Source organism: Larus michahellis, chromosome 1 (assembly GCF_964199755.1).
Source record: "Larus michahellis chromosome 1, bLarMic1.1, whole genome shotgun sequence".
Lineage (NCBI taxonomy): Eukaryota > Metazoa > Chordata > Aves > Charadriiformes > Laridae > Larus > Larus michahellis.
The window spans coordinates 41854461-41875727 of record NC_133896.1 but is presented as its reverse complement, the minus strand read 5'-3'; the positions used below and the strand labels follow the sequence as shown (position 1 = coordinate 41875727).

The 21267-nt window shown below is 38.8% G+C and overlaps 2 protein-coding genes across 11 annotated transcripts in view; both read left to right on the top strand.

Annotated features, from left to right (window-relative positions):
* The first annotated feature begins 9 nt into the window (after nucleotides 1-9).
* CCDC107 (coiled-coil domain containing 107) lies at nucleotides 10-8694 on the top strand. Its single transcript, XM_074573497.1, has 6 exons — nucleotides 10-284; nucleotides 3205-3410; nucleotides 4650-4716; nucleotides 6050-6140; nucleotides 7309-7418; nucleotides 8019-8694. Exons 1-6 carry the CDS (start codon nucleotides 83-85, stop codon nucleotides 8291-8293), a joined length of 951 nt encoding a protein of 316 aa, XP_074429598.1. The 5' UTR covers nucleotides 10-82; the 3' UTR covers nucleotides 8294-8694.
* Nucleotides 8695-8837: 143 nt separating this feature from the next.
* Nucleotides 8838-21267, top strand: part of CAPS2 (calcyphosine 2) — a 31371-nt gene continuing 18941 nt past the window's right edge. For 2 of the 10 annotated variants that reach the window (XM_074573469.1, XM_074573424.1), the window contains exons 1-6: nucleotides 10540-10857; nucleotides 12095-12201; nucleotides 14544-14590; nucleotides 15819-15864; nucleotides 16006-16125; nucleotides 19274-19429. In XM_074573469.1, the coding sequence (XP_074429570.1) occupies nucleotides 12124-12201; nucleotides 14544-14590; nucleotides 15819-15864; nucleotides 16006-16125; nucleotides 19274-19429 (447 nt within the window). In that variant the 5' untranslated portion in view covers nucleotides 10540-10857; nucleotides 12095-12123. The other 8 variants (XM_074573431.1, XM_074573446.1, XM_074573455.1 and 5 more) reach the window with 8 other exon arrangements.

Here is a 21267-nt window from a genome sequence, read left to right as displayed (position 1 = left end):
CGGGAGGGGAGAGCGGCGGCCGCGCGGGCGCCTCTCCTTCGCGCCGGGCGGGCGGCTCGTTGGCAGGAGGGCGGCGGCCGCCATGGTGCTGTCGGCGGTGCAGCAGGCAGTGGTCTCGGTGGTGCTGGTGTTCTGCCTCTTCCTCGTCATGCCCAGGATGTTCGGGGGAGGGGGAGGAGGAGGAGGAGGAGGTGGGGGAGGAGGAGGGGGCGGCCGGGCCGGCCGCTCTCCGCGGGGCGGCAGGGCCGTCCCCGGCCGTTACGATCCCCGTCAGCACGGCAGAGGTAGGAGCCGCCGCGGTGCCCGAGGCCGGAGCCGGCCCCTGTCTCCGAGGGGGGACCTCGAAGGGAGCCCCCAGGGCCGGAGAGGGCTGTGCTTGGTCTGCCGGGGGGCGCTGGGTGTTCCGTGTGGGCTGCGGAGCGGGGGAGGCCTCGTCACACAGCTCCGAGCTGGCGTCTGTGCGCTGAGCTGCTCGCCTTAACCTGCCACACACGCTTCCTTTAAGTTCTGCTTTTCTGGTTTATTACTGTCTTGATTTTTGTCTGTGCTGTCTTAGGAAAATTGCTTTTGAATGTAGGTAGCACCCTGTTATTGGAAGCGTATCTTATCGGGGCAGTTTAATTAATAATGCCTGCAGGGGCACAGTTAGTTACTCCAACAGATGAATAGCTGTGGGGTGTCAGAGAAGAAAACTCACTACTAACGTGAATTGCAATAAGGAAGCCAAGTATTACTGTTAGTAAACATTAGCCCAGAATCGTATGAGATTTGTCAGGTAGTCTATTGGAAAGAGTCCAGGGTGCTTTTTTAGAAAAGATGCTGCTGAATGGGCTAGAAAGCCTACTGCTTGTGAAAGCTTGAGTGGTGTAAACATATGTTAAGCAATGCTAGTGTACATCAGCTGAGGATTTAGCTCAAGGTCCAAAGGTCCGCTTTAGTTTTGGTAACTAACAAAAAGCCTGCTTTATTGAGGTAGCTCTGTGACTCGTAGATGATGCCTTCCAAGGCATTGTAAACCAAGGGGTAGGTAGTTGCTGTAATCTTCCAAATTACGTGTCTGTGCTGGTCCCCAGGAGTAGCTTTCAAAGGCAGAAAAAGTGAGGCTTGAGCTGCTACTGTGTTCTTCCCAGCTGATGTCGAACTTACTGTGCTTCATAAGCTCTAGCGTGGCCTGTTTTGCTTGATTACTTTTAATTTTTATGGTAGCTGTCATTTCCTATAGATAAATTACTTTAAAACCAAACCTTGAAAAAAGAAACAGTTCACGCACCTCTGATTCTACTGATGTAGTGGCTAAGTACTATGTAAAATAAATTTCAGGCAAATCTGCTGTTCTCAACTGTTGGTTCTTCTTTTCTCCTGTTTGGGCAGTAGCACAGTCTGATGTTTCTTCTGTGGGATATACTTGGTGCAGGACACTGGACTCTGTTAGGATTCCTTTGTGCCAGGAAAGTGGTGCTTCCCTTGAACACATTCTTATTTGTGTAACCTGTGGAATTTTTTCATCTGTGCTGTTAGATATTTTAGTCAATCTCCTTATTTATATTAAAAATAAACAGAACTGAAAGTTAAGGGAAAAAAGAGTGCAAACTTAAAATTAGTAATCAATGGGAAACGTTCTGAAAGGAGGGCAAACTATATGTGAGCTAAAACATGATTTCCAGATTAGTTAGTGCTGTTTTAGTAAGTCTAAACCTGGTTGTGTTGAAAGGAAAATGTCTGTCTGAATTTGCGTTAAGTGATTAAGGTAGCTTGAGTTCTGCCTGTATCAGCTAGGGTGTTTAATTTTTCTATTTCAAGTTCCAATAAGCAAACATAAAGATAAAAGGTCTACTCCAAATGCACATGTTGCAAACTGATCAATGACATGCGGAAAAACTTGCAGTAATGCCTGGCACGACTTGACTGCACAGCTGATAGGGTCAGGGTCATCTCTGACAGCTTGAAAAACTTTTCTGCCCAACTCATTTTAGGCAATTCTAAAACACCGTTCAAGATCTCTTATCACAAAGCATCAGCTTAGGTTAGCAGAATTAGATTCCTTTTTCTCTTGTATTTGGAAGAAGCTGTAGCCAAACAGTTGTTTAACTGGGAGTCGTAACTTATGTTACTTGTTTTCTTGACCTGATTGTGGGTGTCACTTGCACACTCGAGTTATGTTACTGTAAATTTTTGAAATGCCACTGTTTCATATCAATTCACAAGGAGTGAGTTGCATAATTGTCTTTGGTTTGGGAATTTTTATAGAATGTGACTCTTGTTTTTACCCATACTCAGTCCTAACACGTTACATTATGACGGGCTAAATTTTCAAAGTATAAGTCTAGGCAATCAGTTGAGACATCAGTGTAGAACTTCACACTCCCCAGTCACCTGCTGTCTGTCTTTGCAAGCACCTGCATTCTTTAGCTGATAGCACTGTTTTTCATGTGCATGTCCATGAACCCCAGATTTAACTACCAAATAACCTAATTCCTAAGTCGAGCAATGACGCTGGCTGTTCTTTCAGCTGCTCCCTGTTCTGGCAGGCAAATTACATGCAAAAATACTTCAGACTCCAAGGTTGCATCTCTTTGCTATTGTGTAATCTTCTCCTGCTAAATATTTGATTTGCAGAGCTACAGCACTTCTAAGCCTTTGGTAATATCCACATAACACTGAATTTACTGTCAAAATAACAAAAGCAACACAGCATGTGTATTTCAACAAAACTTTTTTTTCTGGGACTAGAGAATTTGGTTTCTGCTTAACTCCTTTCTTTGTTACAGAGGAAAAATATTAATTTATAACTGCTCTCAGCATTATCAGTAGTTTTTCTGAGTATGCCTTAATTTCCAGTTTTGAGTTGTTTCTTGTTACATCTACCTATCTGTGGTTTGCTGTGGGTTTGCCATGTTGCTGTGAAGGAAGAAACTTAAAACTTTTATCTTAAAGCAACATAGAAACTTAGTCTGAGAGTCTTTGCTACCTAGATTTATCTTTGCTACCTAGATTTATTATTCTATTCATGAAAGCGTGATTTTTAATTTTTTTTTTTTTGGTAACTTTATTTGGAGGCAGGGCTGACCACACCATCTTCATCTTGGAAGAGTGATAAACAAAGCTGATCACACAAGAAGACAATTTAATTCCAGTTGTGAAACTAATTGGACTCTTAATTTCCTTTCTAACTTTGTCTTTTTTCTCTCAATTTATTTTTTTAAGGTAGTCCTCAGACAGTTCATCAAGTTCACCTGAATCCAGGAAATTCTGACAGTAATACTTACCAGAGTTTTCAGCAGATGAGAAATGCAATGGAAAAAGAGATAAAGAGCGAGAGAACAAAAGGAAATGGTAGAGAGTTAGCATTCACCCTTATGCCGTTGTATGCTCTTGGAGTGGGAGTGTTTGCAGCATACAAATTTCTTAAGGTAAGCCATAATTAAAACATTAAATTATTGAAATTAGAAGGAAATGTAACCGGTTTGGGGGTTTTCTCCCCATTTCTGAGCCTATGTATGTGATTGTCCAAAAGCCATTTCTTGCTTGGTTTGACTTTGAATGTGAGCTCCAAAGTTAAAATTAAAGCACATCTGACTCTTCCTTACAAAGGCTTCGATTTATCTTTTTTTAGATGCTTAAAGAAGTGAGAATCTTACACACACATACACACCGCCCGCTCCCCACCCTGACCTCAGATAAGAATCTGAGACCCTAAACAGTGCTGTTACCTGAGGCTGTAACGTAAGCCTTATCAGTATTTCACTTTCTTTTCATTCATCACAATGAGATTGAGTATGGGAAGGAGATGGATGACTCTTGCAGAGTAAAAGTCTTAGATTAGCAATTAGATAGAACAGCAAGTAGTCTAGACCTTTTATTTGGACTTCTTATTTGTTCATGCAGCTGCAACATAGATTTTTGTCCACGAAACGTGATACCTTTTTTACCATTAGTAAATTAAGAAAGGAGAACACATGATCAGCTGTTTAATTTTTTGTTAAATATCAGCCTTGATATAAATTATAGTAAGAGATATTACAGCAATTGCACTGCTGAGAGTGCACCTGGAGCATTTTTGCTTGCATTCAGGGAAAAAAAACCCAACCTTAAACCTGAACGGAGCCGGAGGCAGCATCTTTATTTCTGTAGTCAGTTTCATATCATCTCCTATGTAAGAAAAATAGAAGAGATTAGCAAGACGAATATAGAGGCTGACCAGTTAGATTTTAAAAATAAATTTAATTAGGTTGTAAATAAGATTTAAACATCATAAAAACAGTATTTTGGGTGTTATAATTCTTTACGCTTGTGCTTGTGGAATTGAAATATATATATTTGTATAATAGCATCTTTATTACTTTATAAAAGAAGTTTTACTTCCTAGTTAATGATAGAAGACTGGATCCAATAACCAAGAAGGTTCCTTCTGTTCATTTTTGAAAACCAGAGTTGAAATAGCAACTGCTTTCTTTGACAACTTTTGTCAGTCTTGTTGTCGTGGCTTAAAATCAGAAATGTTAGGAAGAAGGTAAGGCAGAAAAAAAAGGTTTTGTTAATGGAGCACATTTTTGTGGTTGCTATTTAATTTCAGTAAATTTCTAAATGCATTTTTATTTTTAGTATCCAAATAGTGATGAAGTCTTTTAACATGCTTGTATTTTTCAAAGATGAAGTCACATGAAGAAAGTCTCTCCAAACAGGAAAAAAGTACAGAAGACAAGGCAAAGGAAACAGGTAAGACAGATACCCATTCAGAATGCATATGTTCACCACAGATGCATATTTCCTGCTGGAACAAGTTACGTATTTTTGTTGATGCAGTCTAGCTAAATGAGAACAATCATTTAAGTTACTTATGTGCAATTAGGAACCTACAAAAAACCACTTCATTATTCTGTATATTGGAAACACTTATTAGGGGTTTGTTTGCAAACTCCAGATGGTAATATTCTTTAAAACAGCTATAGTAATATAGTATGGTTCTCTGCCTTTTAATTTTCCATGTTTTTCTCACTTAAGACCTGGTCAGTTTTCTTCAGTACAATAGGACGTGTCGTGGTTTGGGCCAGACTGGCCACTGAAACAAATGACAAATGCTCTCTCCCATCTCTCTCTCCACGGAGAGGATGTTTAAATAGGATATAATACTCCATAGAATTAATAGGGTATTTAAAAAGGATATAATGATCTGCTTTAGAATTGAACTGTATTGATAGTGGAACAGTACGGATAAACAATTATAGAGACTGTTGAATTTCTGGGCCAAATTAGAAACCTGTCAAAAACATTACCTGTTTACAGAAGAGACAGAATAAATGATACCATCTTTTTATTCATGATACAGAGTACTCTGGACTGTCTGATTCAGTCTATGCTGCATGTGCCAAGAAGTGGGCTTCCCTTTGGAGAAAAAGTTATGGCATGTCAAAGTTGAGATGTTTTCATACTTCTTTTTTTCCCCTTGTATGGACATTTTTAGTTAATTAAACAACTAGTAGTGTCTTTTGGTGTCTCTCTACACCAGATCCGTAATCAGGTTCAGCAATGATTTGGTACCCTACCTACTCACCATCCTTGTGTGTTGCATTCTTCTTCAAAGTTTAATAGTATTTTAGGAGGAGTTACTCCTCTCAACTCTAGTGCATTAAGTGTTGAATATATTTGTGAGGTGTGAGTGGGCAAGTTCACGACAGTATATTAAGTATAAATACATTGCTTATACCTCAGGAAATCTTGGAACTGCATAGTTTTTGAGGGTGGGAAGGTGAGCACCACATTCTTGCTCAGTTTCTACTAAGGTGTCCTCTGTTTGGGCACTATTGGAGACAGGTTATTGGGTGAGAAGGACTTCTGGTCATACGTAGTAAGGCTTCTGTTCTTACCCCCACCACTCCCTTTTCATATTCTAGAATTTTATAGAGGGGAAAAAAACCTGGTTTTGAATCTGCCTAACCAAAAATACAAATTAATATCCTTTTGGTATTGTAAATACATTTTTTACAATGTTCTCTCTCTCCTCCTCCCTCTCCCTCCCTCGTTTTTTTTTTTTGCTTTTGTTTTTTGTTAGAGCACCAGCTTTTAGAACTGGAGCAGCATCTAGCACAGACAGAGAAAATGTTAAATTCTTTATTGACTCAGTTGGATCCACTGTCAAACTGGTGAGTGTTTCTAAAATATCTCAGTTAGGATTGTTTTCTGTGAATTGAAGTTCTCCAAAATGGTAGCAAAGAATTATTAAAATGTTCTTTATATATAGGCAGGGAACAGCGTTCAGGAACCTTCTTTAATCACTTATTGTCTCTGTAGTCTTTTGCAGGTAATACCTCTTCTGCTATTTGCAGTCTTTTCCCCAGACACCTCCCATCTCTTGTTCACCAAACATAAATGCAAAAGCTCAGACTTATGATCACGTTGCTGTGGCTTAACAAGTTAAAGTTTAATATTGACTGAGGAGATTCATACTGAAAAAATACTTAAGCTCAGTAGCATTTGCCTTTGTGGGAATTCCACTTCTGGTAGCAGAGTTTCTTCCTTTGTATATAATTAGAAGACAAAACTATTTATCAAGGTATAGCTGCTTATTTTTGTGTTTTGAAATGAACTTGTTAGGTGATTGTGTGTGTTTCAGGAAATACAATTTCTCTATTGTAGTGTAACAAGGGAATAACCTTGTAGTTTTAGAGATGTTCTTTTCTTAAGAAGCTAGTGCCTTACCCATCTGCTGGAAATAAAAATATCCATGCAGTCCATTGGATTTCCATCCAATGCATCATGGATGAATGGATACATGACATGACATGACATGCATGGATGCAATCCATCATGTCAATCTATGAAGGACTGACATCCTTCATGAAGTCTAGTTTAAAAAATGCAGAATTTTATGATTGTTCCTTTAGTGTACTTCTGAACTTTATATGTGCTGAAACTATTAAGCCACAAATTCACTGACCAATTTGGGTAACAAATTTCTAATAACGCTGGGGAGGAGAGAGAGTGAACAAAATCTGAAATAAATGAGAAAAGCCTCTGAACTGCAGAGTTCTGTATTAGGCATTGTTGTACTAAAAATAAAATTACTTTAGATAATTGTTTCTTTCAGTAGTCATTACTCAAATGTTGGCCATTGGGGCTCCAATGTTAGAATTCAGTGACTAGATTATTCACTACCAAGAAACAGTCCTCAAAGAAAAGCTTGACCTAAACATGTTGCTAACTCAACTATGCAGTATTTCCTTCCTTGGATAAATACCGATCTTGTGCATTATTATTAAGCACTCACTTCCAAGGTAATCTTTCCGCTGTTGACATCTGTCGTTTTTCTAGTGTTAATGCGCTAGCTTGTGAGCAGAAGGATGAAATAATGACACAGCTCCAATCAATTAGACGACTGATGAAAGAAAGTGGATTGGATAAATCAGAAAACAAGATGAAAGGTACTTTGATTTCCAGCAGGATAGATAACTAAGAGGTTTATATTTTAAAATAATAAACAGATCTCTACTATAATAACGTTCAGCTCTTGCATCTTAGATAATGTGTGTGGAATTAATTTTATTCTGGAGGAGTACCATTCTTCTTGTTTGAGGTGTACCTTATTTCAGACTTTTGATACATCATGATTATTTTTTTTTTTAAGAATAGGTGCTAAAAGACACTGAAATAGCATAGACCACACAGTCACATTCTGCTCTGTTGAAACAGGCTTCTTGAATATGAGTTCCTGAGCAGTCTGTTCGTATTAGACTAACATTAGTCTGAGGATTCCCAGATGGGGACCTCTGAAGCTGTGGCCAATGTTTGCATGATATACAAAACAGCACATTGCATATTAGTTTAAACTGGAGACTAAGAGAAATCCAAGAGAAATCTTAAATGCTAAGAATGGTTCACTAGAAATTTGGGTAATTTTTGCATTAATTGAATCTTAATAAAAGAGAGAAAATAAATGTTCTGCTTCTAAATGGACCCCGACATTTGGACCCTTCCTACTTATTTAAATTTTCATTTTGATTTTTTTTTGTGTGAATTATAAGGTGTCAGCCACATTTGTAATGAGAAACTTGAAGATCTCATTCAGTCATTTGCTGAACATTCTCAAGAGGAAGACATAGATGACAGAGAAGATGACAGTAATGAAGATTTGCCTGAGGATGTTGATAATGATTACAAAATAGAAGAACATGAAATATGTGATGAATGTGAAGTACACCAGTTTGAGTCAGATGTGGTAGAAGACCAAGAAATGATAAACAAAGATGCCGTTGAATCAGAAGAGAGAGGATTGAGGAGACGTAATAGATATGAATGAAATCTGCATATGTAAAACTCTCAAAAGCTTATGAATTATTTTTTTTATAATGTATGCACTTTAAACTCTTTGAATTAAGTTATGTGCGCTGCTATATGCTTTAAAAAGAGGAACGAAATACTGTCTGTGCTTGTATCTGACGGTTCTGTAACTGACTTGAGTGGCAGCAGAATTTCACTCAGGATGTTTACATATTTTTTTCTATTTATTTTTGTCCTATAAAAATATTTCTGTATTCTGTATATAATGCACTGTAATTATATCTGATGCTTCACTAAAATATTAGAATTTCTTGTAATTAAGACTATAAAGGATAGATGTTTCATAAATGTTTTGTAACTAGTAAGCATGGTGCCACTTGAACTGTGACTTTCTTGACTTCATTAAACAGCATGCACTGATGTTTTAGTTCTTTGTGGAAAACTTTAGAGGGGGAATGAAAAGCAGTATGGGTTAAGTCTTAGAGATGCATTTATAGTCACGTTTCTTTATTTGGTGAGAGAAATATAGCCATAGACACTTTTTAAAAATAATTATGTCTGAGTTTGCTGTCTGCTCAGGAATATGATGTATTGTTTTGTATGTCAATTTAAACCATAATATATTACGCTGGATCACTTAATTTCTTCCCCACCTGTCACTGGTTAAACTCAGCAGCTGCCTAATGATTGATATCCATTAGTACTATATCCCCATTTCATATTTATTTTAACACACTAGAATCTGCCTTTTGATTCATTGTAATACACTTTTTTTTACATCACTATTAACAGATATATTGCTACATATTGTTCAAGAACTGTGTGGCTTGGCTTTGGTTTTTTTTTTTTTTTTCCAATACATTCTGCGAACTTGATAGTGGCTTTTTTAAGTCAGTGTTAAGAATTTTTTCCTTTGCCAAATAATTTTTATCCAAACCTTTATTTTCTACTAAATTTTTGTCCACTTAATGCACATGCTTATGGAACCGGCACCCTTTAAGGACAGGAATTACATTAGAAGTAGGTCTGACAGTACAGTGCTGTTAAATTTTCTGGTTTATAATTGCATAGGTTTTAAGTAGGCCAGTTATAATGCCTGAACTGTTTTGCCATCTTTATTTTTACAGGAAAATAACATGTGGATTTGTTTTTCTGGAAGAAATGTACTGGGTTAAAGGGACCAAAGGGAATAAATTGATCTTTCTTGTGTAGAAACGTGGTACATCTTTGGGTTCTAAAAATGGATCGCAGAGGCTTGGAAGTAGTAGCATTGCAAAGGTAAGATTTTGCCTAACTTGGGAGAACTGAAAAAAACCCACAGGATTTCTCAAGAGGTGACACATTTTTCCCCAAGACAGAATGGATGAATCGGAACTGGTACTTGGACATGATTTTTTTTTTAAATGTAACTGATGTAGGTCTGGTCAGTCAGGAAAACTACGAACTGTTTAAAAGAAAATCTTAATTGCATACACGCTATCCTCTGAGATGACTCATAAGGCTAATTAAAGTGAACTGAGTCTAGAGAACAGGCCTTATGAGGAGCAGCTGAGGGAACTGGAGAAAAGGAGACTGAGGGGAGACCTTACTGCTCTCTATAACTACCTGAAAAGAGGTTGTAGCGTGGTGGGGGTCAGTCTCTTCTAAGTAACAGGACAAGAGGAAATGGCCTCAAGTTGTGGCAGGGGAGGTTTAGATTGTGTATTAGGAAAAATTTCTTCACCAACAGGGTTGTCAAGCAGTGGAACAGGCTGCCCAGGGAAGTGGTTGAGGCACCTGGAGGTGCCTCACCTGTCTTAAATACCTGGAGGTATTTAAAAGAGGGGTAGACATGGTGCTTAGAGTTATGGTTTAGTGGTGGTTTTGGCAGTGTTACATTGATGATTGGACTTGATCTTAAAGGTCCCTTTCAACTTAGACAATTCTATGACTCTATGATTCTAATTTCAAAACCTTCGATCGAACAGAATGAAGGAGTGGGAACCAAGCATGCTGCCCTGCCATGGCGGTGGCTGTTTGTGGCTCCGTGGTTCGCTCGGTTGCCGGAGCTGTGTGGATGCAGGCCAGTCGTGCTGCCCCTACTGCTGGTGGCCTGCCTTTGAATCGCCAGCGCCGTGGCTTTCCCGGTCACTAGTGTTTGGATGCTGCTGCTACTCGAAGCCTTTGTCCATCATCAGGCTTTGAGCTACTTTGGGGTAATTGCTGTATTGCTGAGCCGGGGCTACAACCAATCACCCTGAGACCTTTTACGGCTGTTTTGAAGTCCCTGATTTCATCTGTCGGGTTTTTGTAAGGTCAGGGATCAGCGCGGCGCCCCACCGCCCAGCCTTCCTCGCAAGCACAGGGCTGCGAGGCCCCTATAGGCGCTGGCCGCGGCAGGCGGGTGAGCGAGCGCAGGGAGGGGCGTTCGGGCGCGCAGCCGTACCCCGAGCGGAGAATTCCCTCGGGAGCAACCGGGAGTTCGCCTTCCCCGCTCAGCCGAGGCGGAATCTTGGCAAACTTCTCTGCGAAGCCTGTCTCGGATTGGCCCCTCCGCGCAGCTGTACCCGGCGCGGCCCCGAGGCGGGCGGAGGCGGCGGTCAGGTACGGCGCGGTCGGGAGACGCCGCCACGCCTGAGGCGGGTGCTGTGAGGTCGGCAGCGGCTACCGCCTCTGAGGCGGCGGGTACGAGACGGGCGGGAGCCGTTCCCGCCCCTCAGGCAGGTGCGGTGCGGGCCGCAGCGGCTGCCGCCCGTCAGGCGGCGGGCGGGAGGGAGCAGTGACGAGGGGGGCCGCGGCGGGGCGCGGTTGCCATGGAGACAGACGCAGGGGAGCTGGCCCGTTCCATCAGCCGTGCGCGGCCCGTCGCCCCCCTCCGCTGAGACCCCTCCGGGGCCCGGCCCTGACCTGCCGGGGCCCCGGGCCTCTGCGGAAGGCCGCCCCCGGGAAAACCGAACTTTTTCCGTGGCCCACGATGTAACACGATAATGTTATTCCGGCACGTTAACCATTAAATGCAACAATGCTTCCCCCCGTGCCTTCAGCTGGGGGCATGTGGCATTTCGGTGTCAGCCTTGGGGTGGTGGTTCCATGTTCTCAGTGCTCTGGAAAGGGGGAATGGTTGGAAGGCTGGCTGCTTGTCCAGCAGCCCTGTGGCCATCACCAAGGAGGCCCTGCGGCGGTGCTTCTGCTCGGTAAAGGCAAGGGCACTTGGGAGTTAAAACCTGCTCAGTAGGTAAAAATGGGATTATTTTTTTTTTTAGGAAGCAGCTTTTGTGGATGGCGATTTGAAGATGGAGTGTCTGATTTCTGGGAACTAAATGACAAGCTTTTGGTTCAAAACTGGCTGGGTGGAAGGAGGAACCAGCAAAGCAGGGGGTAGCATACTGACAAAATGCTGCTCTGGAGCCCTCGGAGGCCAGCTGTGTGCCAGGGGGGCCCTTACGTCTTCCTGAAAATATTTTGTCCTAGGGCATGGTGCATGTGAGAGCCAGGCATCAGCGGTAACTGAAGAGTAAAAAACGTTGGATGTTGTTACCAAAGGATAGCAAATCAGTAATCCTGGTATGAGAAGGTATCAAGAGAAGCATGAGGGAAAGAGAGAGTTAAACTTGAGGCAAAGAGGTAAATTTGAAGAGGAATCTGGTTAAGCATTAGTAAGGGAATATTGAAATTAAGAGGCGGTGAAAAATGGCACCCAGCAGCATTTCATAGATCGGTGAAGACAATACCCAGATTATTGGTGATAAGACACATTCTTTCTAATGCAATACTGTTTATTTACGGAAATACTTATATAAAAAAACCCATTATTTTCTTAATATCTTTTTCTGTTTTTCAGTTTATTCTGAAGGCTGTCATTGAATTTGCATGGATTTGGAAGTTAAAGGAGTTGCTGTGTCCCCTCGAAGGCAGACTCAGCTGTCATCAATGGGGAAGAAACTTCAGGTTTGTTCATGGATGGCTTGTGGTTGTTTTCCTTCCTTATTTTGATTTTTTTACAAGTATTTTAATCATGCTTCAGAAGGGTTTTAGTTTGAGGTTATAAAACGTTCTGTAAAGAAGGAAACTTAAACTAATTTGTCAGAAAGTGATAGTTTAGTACATCAGCTTCTCAAATAAAGGAGAAAATTTCCAATAAAAACCATCTGCCCTAAAATAACTGATGTTCTGGGTACTTAGCTAGGATGTGGAGAACTCAGGGAACAAACTAGTGCTTGCAATTAAGTGCAGCAGAGGCTTGAACCTGTTCTGTGTGCTGTCTCAGGTTCTTGGTGAAACTGGTAACAGGTGTGTCTGTGTTTTTGTTTTGCAAGACGGCAAGAAACATAATTTCAAAAGGCATGATTTCAGATTGATGTGTAAAATGAATCTCAGTGCTCTGCATTGATTATGAAGGGGAATTTTGTTTTCCAGATATTCCTAATAGTCTACGTTTTGAGATGTTAGGTGTGCAACTCTCACAAGATCACTGTAGCAGAAACTTTCAGGGTAACCTTTGAAAGCCTAATTAGTAAAAATAACATCTTGGATTCTGAGGGCCGTTGTTTTTATTATACCCGAGGTAAATATTAATATTTTTTGTAACAGTTGATTTTTCTCACAGATAGTATGTACTTTATTCCCATGAAGTAAAGTTAATTGGTAATCTTCCCTCAGCCCCGGGCACCCATTGAACTTCCTTGTTTGTTGGATGACGTGAGGAATTCTTGGAGTTTGACTGACAAGTTGCTGTTTTCCTTTTTTGTTTGATTTGGAGTGAAAAAGGACCTTTTGTAAATGATACCACATCAATTTTATGTTACCATTTAGCCAGGCTTTTGAGAATGAAATATGTTTACAACAAGAGCAACTGGGGCATGTAGTGTAGGTTGTAAAAGAAAAGAAATGTCCATTTTTTCTCTAACCATTACCCCTTTTTTCTTCTCTTTCTCATGCCCCTCAGTGTCTAAATTTAGACTCCATAGTCTGTCGGATTCTTGGTAGTTTGCAAAAATAAAACGCAGATTAAAATCAGGTTGAAACTGTGCTTCACCCCGTAAATGTGGACAGTCTTCAGGATGATTTTTATTTGCTTTCTTCCTGACTTGATGACTTCTGGTAAAGGAATTACATTATGACTTTAACATTTAGCGTGTAGTATGTTCTTTATCTTATCGCAGTTGAAATAGTACAGAAAAAATACATACTTGTAATTTAAAATGCATTACATTTAGTCTTTAGAATAAGACTAAATTGTGTTAGATTTCTTAACTTTTTTTTTACATATTTGACCACAAGGTGGTGGTGTTTATTATGTGCAACCTTCCTGGAGTGAAAGGTTTTTTTCCTTTTCTAAACCTGAATGCCTTTTTTTGAAGGCACTAGAGGGTAGTGTTGCTGAACTGTAAACTTCTTTTTCAGGAGCAGGCTACAAGGGTGTATGACAGGAAGGGAATTACAGTTTTGTGACTGCTCTCAGATCATGAAAGGTGTTAGAGCAGCACTGAAATCGGATGTCTGCTCAGTTCAGACTGTGATGCTGACATCTCTGAGCTGAACAGTGTGAAAACAAAGATGCTGGCCCTGGTTCAGAACATCCCTGAACCACGTTTTTTTCCAGATTGGAAGGATAGTTGAGGGAAACTGTTACTATGTGCTTGCCCCAGTCAAACCATCTTCCCTAGGGATTTGTTGTTGGCTGTTTTCAGAAAGCTTTGACCTGCGTCTTTTCTTCTTGGTATGTTGTCGATCAGTTGAGTTTGGAGATCTGTGTGGTACACAGCCACGCAAAATGAACAGTATGAGTACACAAGCTGCCTAATCATGTGCTGCTATACTAAAGCTGAGGTGATACACTTACACCCAACATCAGGGCTTTTTTGGGGTCTGAGCTAGCTCCATGTGGGCCAGCTGGCTGTCAGTATTGTGGTTTTGGCTTAAGGGTTGGCTGAGGGGTTGGTTCTCGACAAACATGGACCATGTGACCTAAACCCTGTGAGCAGTGATTATACAAAGTCTCAGGAACATGGATTACTTATAATGCGTTATTAATAGCTGACATGGATATTGCCAGGATTCTGGATTCTTAATGGCTAGAAATCTTCCTGTCATTTAGTCTTGTAATCTGTAAGAATCAACTTTCAATGAAAAGGTTTTGTTTTGTCCTTTTGTTAGTAGCATCTCAGTCAAATACATCAGACAGATACTCTGAGGTATTGATTTAAAAAGTTCCAGGGGAACTTGAAAGAGAGAACTGAGTATTTTAATCCTGATCCCTGTAGATATGTAATAATGTGTCATTCTTTTAGGGCTGGAGACCAGATACACGGGCAAGCCACAGTCCTCGCCCACCAGAGTAAGTCTGCTTGTATTTCTGATCAGTTTGTGTAATTGTGCATTTGCATTTGTATTGGTATGCAAATCGGTGTTCCATGAAATTTATCATCACAGGTTTGTTTTCTATGATTTATATTTAGAGTAGAATTTTTGATGCATTGTTTACATTGGAATTAAGTTGATTTACATGTCGTTGAGCTTAATGGCAGAGCTGTGCTCAGAGCTTTCATATTTATGAAAATTTCTTGAGTATTTTTAATATAATAGTTTGAAAAAAAGAGAAAAAACTTTTTTTTAACTATCGGCTTTCTTTGCAGGTATTACAGTAAAAATTACAAAGAAACTGTTGTGAAGGGTTTTTACAAGCAAAGGGAAATTTCGTACCGTGCCTATAAATTTAAAACTTTATAGTGACTTTGTCAGATAAGCAACATCTGCTATTCCAAGAATTGTGTTTGATAATTTATGGGGTTTTGTTTACTGAAATGCCTAACAGCCAACATATGTATCTACATTATTTTATAGGTATATGTGACCGTGTCCTTGGATTGTTCATATTGAAGTCAAAAAACCTCAATTTATGTGTACTGTCAGCCATCCTGTAATAAAAAAAGACTGTGAATTAAGGAACTGTCTTATTCCAAGCAGTAATCTTATTATAATTCCAGAGTATATCTAGGGTAAAGGCAGAAGACATGGAGGTGCTTTTATGAATTGGTAGATGTTTTCATTTCTTTAGCACAGTGGAAGCCAACTATACTTCAGTATGTCATTCTGCTTAACATCTTCCAAAAAGTTTAGAAGGCTTGCATCTCAAGGAGCTATTGCTTCCCTGTTGCCTCTCTGGTGACTGATTATAGAGGGCTATTGCCACAGACCTGCTGTGGAAGACAGGAATAAAGAATCCCTGATTTATGGTCTTGTTGCAGCAGCTCCTGTTGGGGAGTGAAAAGAAGCCAGGATGGCTGTGCTGGGAGTGAAGAAGGGCCTTGCAGGGGCCCTCTTTGGCTGCCAGGTTACTCTGCAACTGGGGAAGAGGAAAAGCTCACCGGCCAGTTCCAGAACTGAAGCCAAGAGGGGCTAATAGGGATTTTCCAAGTAGGCCATCTCCGTTTGTAGAGAAACTGTTCATAGCAGGGAAATTTTTGTGAAGGAGCTGATAATAATAACTAACAGGCAATTTGCTTTTACTGTAATTGAAAAATAAGAGAACATATTGCTATTAAAATAATTTTAACTTCCTGCAGGGTGCCATGCCTAGATCTAGGGAGGCTGGGAGATTCTGATGAAGAGGTAATTATAAATTAATTCTGTCCTGAATGCTTTTTAGAATTCATGTGTTACAGGAGTTTATAAAAATATCACTCTGAATATAAAACAGTTACGATTGCTTGTCTTTTTTTTTGGTTTTTTGGTTTTTTCCTGTAATTTTAGGATGGGGACTCTTACATGCCATACAGTGGAAGTTATCCTCATACATGCCGTCTAGATTCATCTTCAGATTGGAGAACATCATTACAAACACCATATGCACAGCATCATCAGGCTCAACAGGTCAGTCTGTCGCTACAAATATCTTTAAAATATGCCCCTTTAGCAGTAATTTAGAAAAGCATGCTTAGCTTTATTATAGAAGTTCTATTTCTTTTGTTTAAACTCATATCTGACAGTGCTATTGGTCCAAAATACTTTTGGCAAAGTACTTTTTATTAAAAAATATCTAGAATATTTTAAAAATCCTATTTTCTTAGCTCTTTGTTGGTTGATAACATTCATCCATTTCATTGTACTTATTTTTGAAGAGACACATTAATAGGTAGCTTTATTAACAATTTGTAAAGCAACCAAAAAACTTTTGAGGTAGCATGTAACTTTGGTTTACCTTTCTAAACAAAGTTGTACTTACCAAAATAGAAAACATCAGTAGTAGTCAGTAAGTAATTGAAGAAAAGACCCAAGTTTCCAAACAGTAAGTATTATTTGTATGGAAGAACAGTTACTTTTGGTGAAAAGGAGGCTTTTGGAGTTATGTGCAGCCATTTCATAGGGCTTTTCCTAAGTCTCTTGTCTTTAAAACGGAACTGTGATGTTAACTGTGGAATTATGTTCAATTTGTCAGAGCACTTCTATTGTAAAATTTCCTGATCATATCAGCTTTTTTTTTTTTCTCCTGGATGACTAAGAAACTTAATCACCACTAATCCTAGGTGTTTTATTATGAAAATCAGTAGTCTGGATGCTAACATTCTGGTTTATAGTTCAGTACATCACTTTTCAGGATCAATATCCACTATAACAAGTTTAATAACTGAGTAATTAAATTAATTCTTACAGTTCCCTGAATGCAGGAAAATTTTCCTTTGAACTCTTACAGCTGCATTAAATGTGAAGAAATGAATATGTCAATTTTTTATTTGATCATTGGTACATATTTAATTTCTCTTTACCTCTATTTTCTTCTGACAAGATTTTCTAGACACCTGTTTAAGCTAAAGGAAAAGCAGCCAAAAAGATATACACTGACTAACTAACATTAGCAACTCAGTATAGAGTACTATAGTATATGGTCTGAAAATCTAATATGTTTTAACTTTTGTTGGTAGGAACTAGCTTATTGGAGACACTATTTTTGATCTGGTGTCATTCCGCCAATATTTTCCGTTTTTCAAATGTGACAATTAAAGGGAAAATGCTGAAGTACTGCATACAGTAGTCTTCTCTTTGTAGTCTCTATATATTCAAGAGATTAGCTATCTAGAGCTTTAAACTAATTAAAGAATGCTACCTACATGATTATTTTCTGTCATAATCATGCACCATACATAACCATGGTAAAAATCTTACTAGTAGTAGTATGTTTTTATTTGATTAGGGTGCAGGATCCTAATTTAGCAATGTTCTCTTTTTTTTGGAAGAATTGGAAAAGATATTGTTTAAAAATCTATTATTTTAAAAATATTTTACTTATGTAAACCTAAGAAAGACTCTAATGAGTGTGTTTCAAACAGAAGTATAGCTTGAGGGGAAAAACAATTATTAATTAATTTGTATATAACCAATGCCCCTTGAAACAAATAATATAGCGACTTCTGTGGCAGGACTCCAAATTGGCTGGAGCGCAAGGTGAATCTGCCAAGATCATAATTTTATATGTTTTCCTATATAACCAAGTGTTTTCTCAACTTGGAAAAAAAATTTGCATTTAAATTAAAATAAAAGCAGTTTGTTTTTTTTTTTTTTAAATGATGGTCTAAGAGTGCACGACTCAGAATATCTATGTGCCCAACGTAGGTATTTATGCATGTCTTAAGATATAACTGTAAACATGTAACTATGGATAGGTTATTTTCCTCTGTACTGCATTGTAAGTGTGCAGTGCAAACATACTTGAGTTGCTATACTCTTTCTAGGTCTAGATGCCTATAATTTCACTGCTTGCTTTACCATTTTTTAAAAAAATCTAAAGTTCACACATATAATTCTGTCTAGCTGAAGAAAGGCTAATGGAAGGTTGGAATGGCTTTGTCTGTTTCTTAGGGTCTTTCCCCATCTCTGCTTTCCTTTATCTCTTGTTGCATCCTTTCTGCCTTCATTATGTCTTAAATACTAAAGTGCTGAATGTGCAGGAATGTATCTTCTGTTCACTTACCTTCTTTTGCCCTTCCCCTCTCTCTCTCTTTTTGCCTGATTTTTTTTTTTTCTCCTTTTTTTGTGGAGAGGATTTTCAAGCAGCTCTAAAATATTTTAATGTATTCCTCTGGGCGGCCTTTATTTCTGCATTGCTTGCTTCTGGGGCCCTGACTGAGCATTCCTTTAGCAAGATATATTCCAGCTTCTTCAGTAACAGACTGTGTAAGTAAATCTTCCCAAAATAGGTCACTTCTGGAAGAATAATTTAAACATAGTCTTATGATTCAGGAATTAACCAGTCAAGGGATGTGTATCCTCTTTTGAAAGAGAAAGCTGCCCTTTCAAGAACATAAATGTTACGGGGTTTTGAGAAATGCTTTACTAGAACAGGACTGCACCTGCATTGCAAGAGGAGATGTGTCAAGTAAAGATGCTAGATAATGCCATCTTAGTTTTGTTAATGTTGAAGGCATGTCACTTAAACATTGAAGGTGTTAGTTATTCGGGGAGAGAAAGAAGAATGGAGTCTTGGCCTTCTGTCATTGCTGCTGTTTTTACTGATCCAGCCTCCATTGTGTAGAGCACTAAAATGAACGTAAAGATGGGAAAGTACTTAGCTGGCTTCACAGCCTTTTCAGCTGATGTTATTCTAGGGAAGGAAGTCCCAGTACTGATACTTGCCTGCCATTCAAGAATATTAGAACTTCTGACTGAGAAAAATCCACCAGGCCATTTTCAGCCATCCAAAATCAAATGTCAGAATTCCCATTTTAGTGATTTGTAACATTATCTTACAGGACAGAACCACTGAATCTTGGCTTCTCTCTTTAAAAGTGATGTAAAACCATTTGGCTGTGTATTTTTTAGACTAAACAAAGGCAGAATATGAAGAATTCAATGAAAATTAAGCCTGAATATGCAGTCATATTTGCATTTTTTCTTAATGTGAGGCATAGTGTCAAGAAGTTTCAGAAACTATACTGGATGGGAATTATAGTAATGCTGTTATCATTCAATAGATTGACCAGAGGCTTTTATATTGATTATTCTTTGCTTTTCTGTTTTGGAGCAGAAGACCATACCAGAAAATCTTCCATCCCCAACAGACAGATATAAACTGAAGTATCGTCAGTATGAAGCAGATACGAGGGAAGAATACAAGCAGTATTCTCAGAGAATTGCAGAAAAGAAAAAAGACCACTTCCAGTGTCCAGAAGCTTCAGTAAAGGTAGCTGGCAAAGATGTTATTGAATTTTTAAATAGCAAACATGTGCTGGTATTTCATTACAGTGTTTGGAGAGGTTTGCATGCGTGTGTAATTAATTTCTTCCATGTTTTTATTGTAAAGAAATAAAAACATGTAATTTCAGCATCTGATGTTGAGTAGGAAATAAAATGTAGAAGCTTGTTGCAGTTGTACCAGAGCAAGAAACTGAGATGCTCTGAGAATCTAAGTATGCTTGTATTCTCTGGGAAGAAATGTAACGTTTGCCCTCATGGTGCTCCTCTAGTCTGAGCATGAAGATTAGCACGATTGATACGGAAGAGTTTGCAGCCTAAGAAGCAAAGAGACAGCGGGAAGATCTTGTTAGAATGTTATTTCCAAATATAGAAATGCATTCAAGCTTTTTTCTTTTTTAAATATAGAAGTATAGTAATTATTCTTCTAGTCAATTATGACTGTATATGGGACTTAAAAAAGTAGTGAAAGATGTAATCTGTACCCTAGAGAACTATTAGCTCTGAAAATGGAAGGGAATATGAGGTTAAAATAATGAAAGATTTCACCTGTACTTTTTGTTTTGTCTTTGTATAAGATCCAGTATAGTTGGACTGTAAAGTTAGAATGCAAGCTGTATTAATTTTACCAGGTTTCTTTTGTGTTTTTAAATTAAAACTAAGATGCAAACAAGGGAAGATCAGTGGAGAGAAACTGTAAAACAAAGGGGTGAACAAACCCAACTAACTTCTTGTTCTGGAAGAAAGAGTGGAGAAGGGTGGTTGCACAGAGCAAGACACACCATTGTAGGCATAAGGAAACAGGACACAAAGTAAGCAACAGCTGTGAGGACTGGTGGAATGCTAGATTGTGCTGAGGTTAGATGACCGATTAAGAATCTTAATGAAAAGTTAAGTATGCAGATGTTGAGGGAACATATTGTGCTCATGGCTTTTCAGAGAAAAGGTTTGTGATGAATAACAAAGAGTTTACTGATTTTATTTCCTTAATGTTCAGTACAATGAAAAGGGAAGGTCTTGCATAAGACAGAGATCATGTTTCACATATTGTTGTTATTGTTTCACACATTGTTGATAGTTCTAAAGGGGCTTTCTCCTCTTATAGTCATTCTTCTAGCATTCAGATAAAACTTGGAGAACCTGCAAGTAGTTCTAAGTAAACATTCTGTGAGTTAGAGTTGATTTTGTTTAGTTTTATGTTTGTTGGTAGTTAAAATTGTCAGTTCTGGGGTTTTGTTGTAGTATTACTTTTTTTGTGTTGGTTTGTTGTTATGTGGTGGTTTTGTTTTTTTTTTTTTTTTTTAATGATTCAATTCTTACGTACCAGGCAGACAGCATCACATCATCTGTTTCCCAAGGAGTGACTCCTTTATGTCCTGTACTGCAAGCCCATCAAAAGGGTATTTACAGGAGCAGCCAAGTTAATCCGAAACTGAAGAAATATGTGGCAAGTGTACACAGGGAGAGAAAAAGCAGGACTGGCTTATTCTGGTGATTTTGGGTTCCAGAAAGATACTTGCTAAGCACTAGAAGCCACGTGGGTCAGTTCTTATGACAGATATTAATATAAAGTCTAGCAGAACAATTTTCTATGTTAGATATTATCACTACCTGATTAAATTAATAAATCAAAACCTCTTTAGATTTCAGGGTACTTATTATTTTATCTGATTAGTGGAACTTGTAATAACTTTTCTTCTCTGAAAAGAAGCTGCTCCTAGAGGAGGTAATAGCCTCAGACTTATTTACAAGTCTGTTAGACCCAGTTCAGCGGTGTGCTTTGGCATTTCCCTGTCTAGATGATCTTTAAGGTCCCTTCTAACCCAA